The sequence below is a fragment of the Marmota marmota genome, unplaced genomic scaffold (assembly GCF_001458135.2).
Source record: "Marmota marmota marmota unplaced genomic scaffold, marMar, whole genome shotgun sequence".
NCBI classification, from domain to species: Eukaryota; Metazoa; Chordata; class Mammalia; order Rodentia; family Sciuridae; genus Marmota; species Marmota marmota.
In genome coordinates this window covers 35,449,867-35,462,569 of record NW_026000082.1, presented here as the reverse complement: position 1 = coordinate 35,462,569, position 12,703 = coordinate 35,449,867, and the positions used below count along the sequence as shown (strand labels likewise).

Sequence of the window (12,703 nt, the reverse complement as noted above, 5' to 3'; positions counted from 1 at the left end):
GCTAAACGATATAGTACTACCCTCTATTTCTCTGTCCGAAGGTGGAGATGGGTCTTCACTCTAGGGAGCCCTACTCCGATGGGGTCACGATTGACTAAGCTATGCAGTTATGTATAAGCAGCTCTGTCCTTGGGCGATGGAGATTAACTGGTTAAAATGTGAGTTCTGGGGCTGGGGTTGTAGCTCAGTGGTTGAGTGTTTGCCTCGCATGCATGAGACACTGGGTTCGATCCTCAGCGTGACATACATACATACATACATACATAAATATTTTTAAAAATGTGGGTTCTGGCAGGCTTCCTGGAGAAAGCAGCACTGAGGTTTGCTAGAAGAAAGCAGGAGGATCTCGTGGGTCAGGTGAAGTCTCTTGGGGAACTTGGGACCTGTTGAAGCCTATCTAGAATCTTCACACCAAAGGCCATTGGGAGCCTCAGCAGGTTGCTGAACCAGGCAATAGATTAAGAAAGCTGTGGCAGTCCTTGGAGGACAGGAGACTTGGATTCTCAAATGGTCATCTCTTAGGCCAGCAGGAGGGTCATCCAAGGAATCAGTCATGTGCCCTGGTGTTAGGTTGGGGTAAGTCTGGATGGCCCAGAGTTCTGCCCCGTTGTTCAGCAAAGGCTGACAATCGGGGACCTTGGGGATCTTCACCTGTTGGAATGACAGTCCCCAGAGGTCCGCTGATTGCAGTTGATGGGAAACTATCTCATTTCCCCTCCCTTCAGCATTGGTTCCTGTTCTGAAAAGCCCTCTGGGGCCTGCAGGGAACGAGTCTGATAGCTAGGGATGAGCAGTGTGCTCGGCAACGGAAAACAGGCAGCACCAGAGCCAGCAAGGCCTCCTGTCTTGGAGTTGCTATCCATCTGTCCATTCCTCTGCTCAGGCCAGAACTCTTCCCAGCACCCTCTGGGGCCACCCACCAGCACAGACATGGGCAGCTGCTGGCCTCTGCTGCTGCTATTCCTTATTGGGGATGGAACCCTCAACCTGCCTGGTGAGTATCCACATCTACCTTTTCCATCTGTCCTCCTCCTCTCCCAGGCCCTCTTCTGGCTGGCCAGAGAGGGGAAGAAGGTGGTGAAAGACCAGGTAGTGTCTTCAGGAAGATCTCCACAAGGTGAGATCAGCCATCCCCCACCCAACCCCTAGAACTGTCTGAAAGGCTTGGGGCACCAGTGAGTTTAGAGGACAACAGGACAACCACCATGGGGCTCTGGCCTCTCCCAGGAACCTCTTCCAGGAGGCGATCTTTGTCTGTCTCCATTCTATCTTGTCTGTCATTTCTTCTCTCTCCCCCTTTCTTTTTCTTTTTGGAACCAGGGGTGCTTTACCACTGAGCTATGTCCCCACACCTTTTTATTTTTTATTTTGACACAGGTTTTCTCTAAGTTGCCAAGGGCCTTGCTAAATTGCTGAGGCTGGCCTCAAAATTGTAATTTCCTGTCTCAGCCTCCCAAGTTGCTGAGATTATAGGCTTGTGCCTCCATGCCTAGACTATCTCCTCCTTCCTATGTGTCATTTCATCTGGACTACACTTATGACCTAAGGGTTCAGCAGGTACAGGGCCCAAGGAGTTGGGTTCCTCCACTGCCTTTCCCTGCCCTACTCTAACAAGGAGCAACCACCAGCCCCAGTACCTCACTGAGCTGGAGCCAGGATGCAACCCTGGGTTCTGAGCTCCTAGGACAATATGGGGGGAAGATATTGAGAAGTAGCAGGAAATTCTTTCTCTCTCTCTCTCTCTCTCTCTCTCTCTCTCTCACACACACACACACACACACCACTCTGTCCCTGATTTTTACAAGGGATAAGAGCATCCTTGGCAAAACATCCAGGAAGCAGAGACAACCAAGTTTGGTGAGAGGAACAAATAAGCAAGTTCTGCTCACTGAGCACCTACTGCATACAGAGCTCTGTGCTAAGGCTTCTCATGCATGACCTTATTTAATCCTCATGCCCAGCAGTGAAGTGGTACACTCGTCATTCTTGTTTTGTAGTAGATGACACTGAGGTTCAGAGTCGTGTGGTGATTTCTATGCCCTGTATCAGAGAGCTGAGATTGTATCCCAGCTCTGACTTGAGGGCCCAGGTCACACAACACTGCTTCTCAAGGGAGCTGCTGAGAGGGGCAAACCTCAGAATCATAAAATTGTCAATTATCACCAAATCTGTCAGTGCAGTTGTACTCCTCCCATCACATCCCAACAGGGCTCTGTAGAACTTGACAAGCTGACTCTGAAATGTGTAAGGAAGGACAAAAAGCCAACAGCCCTTAAGATAATGTTGAAGAACAAGACGGGAGACTCATTCTATCAAATACTAAGATTTGCTATAAAGTGATAGTAAGATCATGTGCTATTAGTGCAGTGATAGACAAATCAATGGGCTCCAAGAGACAGCGTGGAAATCAGTCTGGTTACATAATGACAGACAGCATGACAAATCTGTGGGGGAAAGGATAGGCTTTTCCATGGGGGGCAGAGACAACTGGGTAACCACTTAGAAAAACATCTCTCCTTGCCAATAAAACCCTGAGATCCCTGTAGCAAGACATGTGTTCATTTAAGCCTGGGCTTTTTATTGTAAATGGGTCCAGAGATCACTCAAATTAAGCCCAAGTCCCTCACGGTGCAGAGGGAGGCGCGGAGGCCACAAAGAGAAGGGGCATTCCCCAAATCACACAGAGATAAATCCAGTTCTGGAGCCCAGGTTTCCCTACTTTTTCTAAGCCTCCTGATCACCTCTCTAACCCATGACCCCTTAGCTCTGCACAGAGCTAGGAGAAAGTGGGGGTGTAGGTGGGGTAGGTGCAAGCAGGGCAAGGGTTGAGGACCTGGGTGATGAGGAGGATGAGCATATCACCTGGGCTAGATCATCTTGGTTTTTCTGAACTAGGCCTCTGATCACTCCAGGGCTGCAATGACAGGGCATCAGGTGATGGACCTGTTTCTGCCCATTACCCAGGGGAACAAGGAAGGTTTCCTAGGGATCCAGCTCAGCATAGCTGATTTGGGCCTTTCTCTCAAGGGAGAATGGCTGGCTCAGCTGTGGAAATGAAGCCATGTTTTTATGAGGCAATGCAGAGCAGTTAGGTAGATGTTGGGCTTTGGGATCTAATAGGCCTGGCTTCAAATACAGTGCTACCACTTCCTAGCTGTGTGACCTTGGATAGATGTCTCTACCTGTCTGAGCCTCAGTTTCTTCATTTGGTTAATGGAAATAACAGTACTTACTTCAGTCTTGTTGTGAGGATTCAGTGTATCAATGCTTGTGTGTTAGACGAGGAAAAACTGAAAGATGTCAAAAGATTTTAACAGCTAATGCCTTAAATGAAGCACTTGGCTTGTAATTAAGGGTCATGTTCTATCAAAAAAAAATTGCATCTCTATCTTCTTTGGTTTTTCTTTATTATTATTATTTAACTATTTATTTATTTTTGGTACTGGGAAGTGAACCCAGGGGCACTTTATCACAGAGGTACATCCCAGTCCTTTTAATTTCTTATTTCAAGATAGGGTCCCATTAAATTTCTAAGGGTCTTACCAAATTGCTGAGGCTGGCCTTGAACTTAACAGTTCTCCTGTCTCAGTCTCCGAAGTGGCTGGGATTGCAGGTATGTACCACCACACCCAGATATGTCTCTCTCTTCTAAATTTTATATCTTTAAATACTCAGTTCTGTAGGAAACTAACATCAAAACAAGTCATCAAGAAACCAAACACCAAGGGGCTGAGCATGTCCTCAGTGTTAAAGTGCTTGCTTAACATGTGAAAAGCCCTGGGTTCAATTCCCAGCATCACAAAATCTAAACAAGACAAAACACCAAATGAGAGCTATCACCAAATGAGATACTGATTTCTATCTTCTGCTCTTGTTGTTATTAGAGACATTCAGCAGAATGAGACCCAGGTGCCCATACTAGTTAAATTCTTCCTCCCTGGTATGCAGCAGTTGAAATCTATTAGCACAGCACTGGAACATAAATGAATGTGAGCTGGTAATAATGTACTTGATTTGATATTATTTTTACTGGATCTCCCAGTAAAGATACTTGGCAAGTCAGAACATCTGAGACGATGGAAGAAATGGTAGATTGGCTTCTCTTTGCTTGTTTTTTTACAGTCTTGAGGGTTGCATCTGCGCTTCCGGAGACAATATTGTGTCCATCTACAACTTTAGCTCTGTCCCACAGTGGGAGAGATCACATCACGGCACCTGAACCTAACAGCTCACCAACAACTGGAAGGACATCAGTGTCTGAGACCCAGGAGCGTATGACAGCTACTCTTCCAAGTTCGCCACTGACCAGCAGTTTGGCAGGACCTATGGAGCAGACAAACTCAACACCTGGGACTTGGGAAGAGAGACAGCATACAACTATCACCACATCCACCAATGACACCATACTGTCAAGCTCCATGATGACTTCTCTGTTGAAGGACCAGACATCTAGAAACACAACCTTACCCACAACCTTACCCATCACAGCCACTTTAGCTGAGAATCCAAAACAGGATCAGACAACTCCAATGACAGCCCCATTAACAACAAACACCCTAGATAACGGACTGGAGTCATTAGTGTCCCCTGACTCTGAGAAGGCAGCCACAACTCCAGTAGCATTAAAGACACCAGGCAATGACACTGAATCATCCAGGTCCACAACCATCACTGTCTCTGAGACATCTGCTCTAACTACATCCTCAACAACATTAGACAAAGTTAATGACACAAGCGAACTCTTATCCATGACAACCAGCACAGTTATCTACACTACCTCACTAAACACAAGCACTCTGGGGACAATTGTTCTTGGAACAACCATGACTAAGACTCGGGAAGAGCAAAGTACAGCTGCACCCCCAACCCCAGCAACAACCCCCTCGACAAGCAAGCCACCTGATACATATCACAACACAACCATGTGGACACCTTCCCAACCTGCACAATCAGCCTCCAGTGTTGGTACTGAGACAACAGCTGCTTATTCCACAGCCCTTGTCTTCAGCTCCTTGGGGACAGTGAAATCCTCTGCTGTGACTGGGCCCAGTCAAACTCCCCCCAGATATAGCCAGCATAGTAGTCCTAGAGCGGGAGCCTGCGCGTTGGATGAATACACAGCCAGCACAGGAGTTTGCCTGTGCAATGACAGCTACCACACCCACTCAGGTAAGGTGGAGGAACTCAGGTGAGGAAACCAAACCGGAGGTAAGGGCCAGGGTGAGCCCAGAGGAACATTGTGTCCAAAGGTCCAGAGGGCCAATGAGGCTTTGTAAAACATGGGTTCATCCAGCTAGAGGTGACTTCTGGTGGGTGAACAGGCAGCTGGGCAGATGTGTAGAATGAATAATTTATCATTCCCAATCTCCAGGATTCCAGCTACTGGCCAGATTAAACCTTCCTGGGTGCAGAACTAATGGATCCATCAAAGACCAGAGTCAGCTGGGCGTGGTGGCACATGCCTGTAATCCCAGGGGCTTGGGAGGCTGAAAAAAAGACCAGAGGCATAGCTCCATTGGGGGCCTAGAGGATCACACAGGGAAACTGAGGCAAAAGGCAAGTCAGAGTGCCAGCTTATATAGGGAGTGTGGGTTCAAATCAGGTATGGTGGTGCACACTTGCAATCCCAGGGATTCAGGATGCTTAGGAAAGAGGGTTGAAAGTTCAAGCCCAGCCTTAGCAACTTAGTGAGACTCAAAAATAAAAATGTCTGGGAATGTAGTTCAGTGGTAGCGTGCCCTGTTTTTTTTTTTTTTTTTTTTTTTTTTTAAGAAAACAAGGGGAATAAGGAGTCACTTTATTGTATCCAGAATTAGTTGTTTATTTTTATGTGGTGCTAAGGATTGAAACCAGTGCCTCACATGTGCTAAGGCAGCCTGCTGCCACTGGGCTACAGCCCCAGCCCCATGTGTCCCTGGGTTTAATCCTCAATACTGGAGATAAAAAAAGAGAGAAATCTTGACTTCACAGGCTTCTCCCAGGCAGTGCCACCAACATCCAGGCCCACATTCTGACAAGGCTGAAGCTGGGTCCAGGGCACCAAAAAGGCAGTAATGTTCTCCAAATATATATTCTTTCAAGTCAAAATAATTCCCCCCCATTTTTTTTTTTTTTGAGACAGGGTGTCACTACGTTTCCCAGACTGGCTTTCAATTCCTGGGCTCAAGCGATCCTTCTGCCTCTATCATCCAAGAAACTGGAACTATAGCCAAATGTCATCATGACCAACTTCTAAAACATTTCAGTTTAACAAAATTGTGATTTTACTAAAATGATTACTTTTTTATTTTTAATTTCAAATTCATCCAAAATACATTTCTTTGGCATTTCTGCTTTGGTCTATTGGGTAATACTGCTTTGGGATGAAGTCTTTATTACATGTTATAAGTTTTTATTACTAGCAGTGCTTAATTTGTCAGTATTTTCCAAAATATATTTTTTCAGGACACCAGTAGTGCAGGATTTCAATATATATTGCCCTAATAAAGGGTTACAGGCTGGGGTTGTAGCTCCGTGGTAAAGTGCTTGCCTAGCATGTGTGAGGCTCTGGGTTAAATCCCTACCACCACAATCAAACAAACAACAACAAAAAACAAGTTTCATTGTCAAAATACATTTGGGATAGACTAGATTAAACAAAATTATTTCTTAGCTGCGTGTGGTGGTGCACGCCTGTAATCCCAGCGCTCAGGAAGCTGAGACAGGAGGATCAAGAGTTCAAAGCCAGCCTCAGCAATAGCGAGGCGCTAAGTAACTCAGTGAGATCCTGACTCTAAATAAAATACAAAATAGGGCTGGGGATATGGCTCAGTAGTTGAGTGCCCTTAAGTTTAATCCCTTAAAAAATTTGTTTCTTGACTTTTGTAGGACTTTTTCAGTCTTCAATATTCCATTTGAGCTGGGCATGGTGGTGCACGCCTGTAATCCTACCTACTCAGTGAGGTTGAGGGAGCTGGACTGTAAGTTCAAAGCCAGCCTGGGCAATTTACTGAGAACTTGTCTCAATATAAAAATTATGAAGCACTGTTCAGTTGTAGAGCGTCCCTGGGCTCCATTCCCAGTGCCAAAAAAGAAAAGAAAAGAAAAAAAGTAACCTGATGTTAACCAACCAGTTGTTTGTTCATTATTTTGTGTCCCTGGACCATCTGAAACTTTTTTTTTTTTTAGTGCTAGGGATCAAACCCAGGGTCTGTACATGCAAAGCAAATGTTCTGCCACTGAGGCACATCCCTAGCCCCTCTTACTCTATTTTGTGGGGTGAAGTGTCACCTCATTCTAGAATCAAAAATAAAGCCAAGTAAGGTTGTTAAACTAGGGTTAGGGGTGCCCATCCCATTGGAGTGGGTGCCTATCCTTCTTCCCACACATGCCTGCCAAAGTAGAACTGTGAGCTTTAATAAAAAAGGAAAAAATCTTAACTCCAAAGTAATAAAATAAATCCAGAAATACTTTATACTAGTGTTTCTATTATGTGTTACTTTCTAGTTTTACTTTTTAAAAAAATATTTATTTTTTAGTTATAGTTGGACACAATACCTTTACACATTTATCCCTATGTGGTGCTGAGGATGGAACCCAGGCACTCACAGGTGCTAGGCGAGCGCTCTACCGCTGAGCCACAACCCAGCCCCTCTAGTTTTACTTTTTAATTCCAACTTTTTTTTACTTTTTAATTCCAAGTGTGCAGTTCATCCCAAATTTTAACAGAAAAATTTAGAGGGGCTAGTTCAGAAGAAGGGAAGCGTTAAGTATTTGCTTTTCAGTCTTCACCCAAAAAGTATAGGTATTTGGCATGTATCTGTTAAGAAAGCTTGTGTTATGAATGGCAGAGAAACCAACTCTAATTGACTTGAATGAAATAAATAAATTTTTCACTCTCTGAAGGGCTGCTATTGTAGCTCAGTGATAGAACGCTTGACTAGCATGCATAAGGCTCTGGGTAGATACCCAGTACCATCATCAAAAAATTTGAAAACCTCCCTTAGGTTTTGCAAAGGCCCTCCCTCCCTAGGGCTATGTCTTCAATTAGTTTAGGCTTTTATGGACTGAAAGAGCTGTTAACTTGGAGCAATTTAGTTCCCTCAAAAAACCTGAGGATTGGCTGGGGATGGAGCTCACTTGCCTAGCAGGCTCCAGGCTCTGGGTTCAATCCCCAGACAGACAGACAGACAGACACACACACACACACACTTGAGGTCTTGGCTTCCTGCTTTGAATGGGTAAGAAATCAGGGAGCAAAACAGCATCTCAAAAACTGATCTTGCCAGACAAGTAACAGAACCAACTGACTTAGCTCAAGGAAAACTCTCAGCAAAGCCCAGGGCAGGCTTCGGCCAGGTTTTCCAGGGACTGGCGCCTGGAACTAAGAATGTGTCCAGAACCAGGAGTTGCCTCCTTCTCCTCAGTCTTGCTTCTCCCGTCCTGCACCTGTTCCTGCTCTGCTCCTCTCTCCACAAACCAACCTTTTGTGCCTTTCAGCCTGCCTGGCACGAGATGGCCATACCACCTTCATACTGGCTGCAGTTACCACTTCTCGGAAAGAGATTCTGAGTGAGCCAGTTAAGGCCAGGGACCAGGGTCCCGCAATGCAAGTGTGACGGTAGACACTCAACTCTTGTGAGGAAGAGTCTGCATTTGCGGGAGGTTTTAATAGGTTGGGCTAATGTCCCGTGTCTCCTCTGTCCACATCAGAATTATACCCACTCCCACAGCATCATGCAAGGAGCCTCAGGAGGTCCCTGCCCTGGCTCTTGTCTTCCTGCAGAACTGTCCAGGATGCCAGTGACCCTGTACTGCTGGCCACAAAAAATTGGGGTGGCCCTGAGCAGCTGCTTCCTGGAAACTAACCACTGGATTCTGAAAGAAGATGTCTTCTCAGGGTGCTCCAGCACCAAGAAGATAGAACAAGGCTACAGGGTCCAGGTCTTCATGATGGAGAAGAAGGAGGGTTCTTGTGGACTCCACCTCTCTGTAAGCAAGCTGGGAGGGTCACCTGATAGGGACTGGGGAGCTGTGAGGTGGGGCTGGGAAGGGAGTGATTGGATACCAGTCCTGACCTCATCTCTGTTTTTTTTTTTTTTTTTTTTTTTTATCTTTCATTAATTTTTTTGTAGTTGTAGATGGACAGCATGCCTTTATTTTATTTTCTTATTTTTGTATGTGGTGCTAAGGATCAAACCCAGTGCCTCACCCATGCTAAGCAAGCAGCTGTGCAGCCACAGCCACAGCCCCTTATTTATTTTTATGTGGCGCTGAGGATCAAACCCATTGCCTCACACATGCTGGGCAGAATCCTTTAAAATAATAATAATGATGACAAGAATTTATTAATTTCTGACCACACAGAGAAGATCAAATCCCAAATCTACTGCTGAGCCACAACCCCAGCCCATGACCTATTTGACTGAGGGATTCTCGAGAGTGAAGTCAAATCTTAGCCATCAGACCAGTCTCCTTCTCCCATCCCTACCCTGTACTTGCAATTGACTTGTAATTGAATCCAGGGGTGCTCTACCATGGAGACACCCCCACCCTTTTAATTTCTTTTGAAACAGGGTCTTGCTAAGTTTCTGAAGCTGGCCTCAAATTTAAGATCCTCCTACCTTACCCTCTCAAGTAGTTGGGACCACAGCATGTGCCACCCTGCCCTTCTAGACCAGTGTTTTTGAGGGGAAATGACCATGTTATGTCTGCCTAGACTGGGAATGCCCTTACAGGTGGTGCCAGTTTTGTGTGTGTGTGTGTGTGTGTGTGTGGTGCTGGGGATTGAACCCAGGGCCTTATAAATGCGAGGCAAGCGCTCTACCAACTGAGCTATATCCCCAGCCACCAGGTGGTGCCATGTTTGATGGAATAGGATACTGGTTTCCAAATTGTCAGCCCCAGAATCCTTTAAAATAATAATAATGATGACAAGTATTTATTAATTTCTAACCACACACAGAAGATCAAATCCCTATTAACACACATTACTCTCATTAAACCATCATAGTAGTCTTATTTTACAGATGGGTAATCTATAGTTCAGAGAAGTTAAGGGTTTTCCCAAAATCATATAGCTAGTGATTCACAGAGTTAGCTTGTATTCCTATGAGCTCAACAACGTGCTACCTCCTTACTTTAAAAATCTTACATAAAGGCTGGGGCTGTAACTCAGTGGTAGAGTACTTGCCTAGCATGTGTGAGATGCTTGGGATAAGGACCAGGAGTTGGCATTTTTAACAAATACCCCAGTGAATCTTTTTGTTCTCTCCCCCTGTGGTACTGTGGTTTTAATCCAGGGCCTCACACATGCTAAGTAAAGCTCTACTACTGAGCTGTATCCCCAGGTCTTTTTATTTTGAGATAGGGTCTTGCTAAGTCCCTCAGGCTGGCCTTGAACTTGAGACCCTCAAGCCTCAGCCTCCCAAGTAGCTGGGATTCTGGGCATGTAAAACCACGTCCAGCCAAGAGAATCATTTATTTATTTTTTTACTTTCAAGTGTAAAATTACTTTTAATTTATATATTCACACACCCATTTAGATATATCCTTTTAGTTGAATACATCTATTAGTCATATACTTTTTTCCATTGGTTCTTCTTAGTTTTATATGACAGCAGAATCCATTTTGATAAAGTTATACAAGCATGGGGTATATCTTATTCTAATTAGGACCCCATTCTTGTGGGTGGGCATGATGGTAGGATTCATTTAGGTGTTTCATGTGTACATAGGAAAATTATGTTAGATATATTCTATTATCTTTCCTATTTTTCCCAAGGAACTCTAAAATGCACACTGAAATTTGAGAACCAGAGATTAAGACCAGGGGCTTTGGTATCAGAAAAGTGGTCCTGGTTTTAGGCTTTGTTACTTACTTTGGGCAAGTTTTTTAAACCTTTCCAGGCCTTAAAACTTGCTCTTCTGTAAAATGAGACTAATAAGCTGGATGTAGTGGTGTACATCTGTAATCCCAGCAATTTGGGAAGCCAAGGCAAGAGTATCACAAGTTTGAGGCTAGCTTAAGCAACTTAGCAGACCCTCAGTAACCTAGTGAGAACCTGTCTCAAAATAAAAAATGAAAAGGACTGGGAGGTAGCTTACTGGTAAATAGCTCCTGGGTTCAATCTCCAGTCCACGAAAGAAAGAAAGAAAGAAAGAAAGAAAGGAGGGAGGGAGGGAGGGAGGAAGGAAGGAAGGAAGGAAGGAAGGGGAAAAGGAAAAGGAAAGAAAGAAAACGAAAAGAAAAGAAAAAGAGACCAATAACAGAACTCTCCTCAGAGTTGTGTTGAAATCACAATACCTGACATACAGCTCAGCCTCAGTGAACTTTAGCTGTTAATTTTATTTAAACAAATACCTTGCAGCCACTGAGGATGGAAGGTGTTTCCCCTAGAGATCTGAGGATAATGGCCACCTCCCTGTCTTTTCTAGACTAACAACAGCCACGCCCTGTATTCTCTGAAGGTGCAGCTTAAGCAGGTTGTTTCAGGCTCCAAAACTACTGAGTCCACAATGCTCTTCAGCTTCAGCTGCGCTTACCCTCTGGTGGTGAACATCAGCCAGACTCTCCCTGAAGTAGTGGACTCCATCCCGTGAGTTTTCCCCTGTCAGCTGCCTATCTCTCTGGTCCCTGGGAGGCTCCTGAGTTCTCAATGCTACCTCTAATCAAGTCAAAAAGTCAACACCTCAGATATTGGACTCCCTGTGTCTACCCGCTAGACATAAGAACCTCTTAGATGGCGACTCAAAGCATTAGAGAAAAAAGATGCTTCTATGAAGCAATGCATTATGGGATGCTTATGTAAACTACTGTGGGGTTGGGTGGCTTCAAGGGTCCTGAGTGGGGATCTATTAGGCGGCACCTCATTTTTAGGCAGTTCAGGAGGAAGGTGAGCAGGTTTGCTCCTCTCCTTATTCAAAGTCACTAAGCTTACCAGAGCTTAGTGACTTTGGGTGAGACAGAAGGTGAGAGTGTCCTTCCCTCTGAGATTTCATGGTGAGAGTCTCACTCTTGTCCCTTTTTGGATATAGGACCATCCACTTTCCCAGTACTGGGGAAACTATCATCTTCCTGAGCATCTTTACAGACATTCAGCTCTCAGCTCCACTCAAGAACAGAACAGCTCACCTTGGCACACCCCTCTACATAGTTCTCAATGCCACAAGCAGTGATCCCAACAGATTTGCTCTGGTGGTCAATGAGGTCTTTGTCAGTGCCAACATCTCCAACAAAAAGGTCATTAAGGCGACCTACCACTTTGTGAGTGAGAGGTAAGTGTCTCTCAAGCCCCAGTAACCTCCTACCAGTACCAGTCCAGCTCTTAAGACTGTGGCTTATGTTGGGTGCTTTTGTACCCATGAGCACAGATTGTGTCATTCTTCTCTGTATGCCTGGTATTGCAAACATGGGGAGAAAGTAAGCACTGGGTGAATGTTTATTGAATGAATACATTAGAATGCATTATCATTACCATTTTGCAAAAGAGTAAATTAAGGCTCAGGGAGATTAAAACCTCTTCAAGACTTCACATCCCGCAGGGTATGGTAGCGCACACCTGTAATCCCAGCAGCTTGGGAGGCTGAAATAGGAGGATTGAGAGTTCAAAGCCAGCCTCAGCAATCGCAAGGCACTTAGCAACTCATTGAGACCCTGTCTCTCAAATACAAAATAAGGCTGGGGGTGTAGCTCAGTGGTTGAGCATCCTTGAGTTCAATCACT

At 45.0% G+C, this 12,703-nt stretch overlaps 1 protein-coding gene across 1 annotated transcript in view; it reads left to right on the top strand.

Annotated features, from left to right (window-relative positions):
* The first annotated feature begins 4,076 nt into the window (after window positions 1–4,076).
* Window positions 4,077–12,703, top strand: part of LOC107141542 (putative GPI-anchored protein pfl2) — a 10,813-nt gene continuing 2,186 nt past the window's right edge. Inside the window, exons 1-4 of the mRNA XM_015484774.2 lie at window positions 4,077–5,169; window positions 8,765–8,970; window positions 11,416–11,576; window positions 12,016–12,255. Of these exons, the coding sequence (XP_015340260.2) occupies window positions 4,077–5,169; window positions 8,765–8,970; window positions 11,416–11,576; window positions 12,016–12,255 (1,700 nt within the window). The remainder of the gene's footprint in view (window positions 5,170–8,764; window positions 8,971–11,415; window positions 11,577–12,015; window positions 12,256–12,703) is intronic.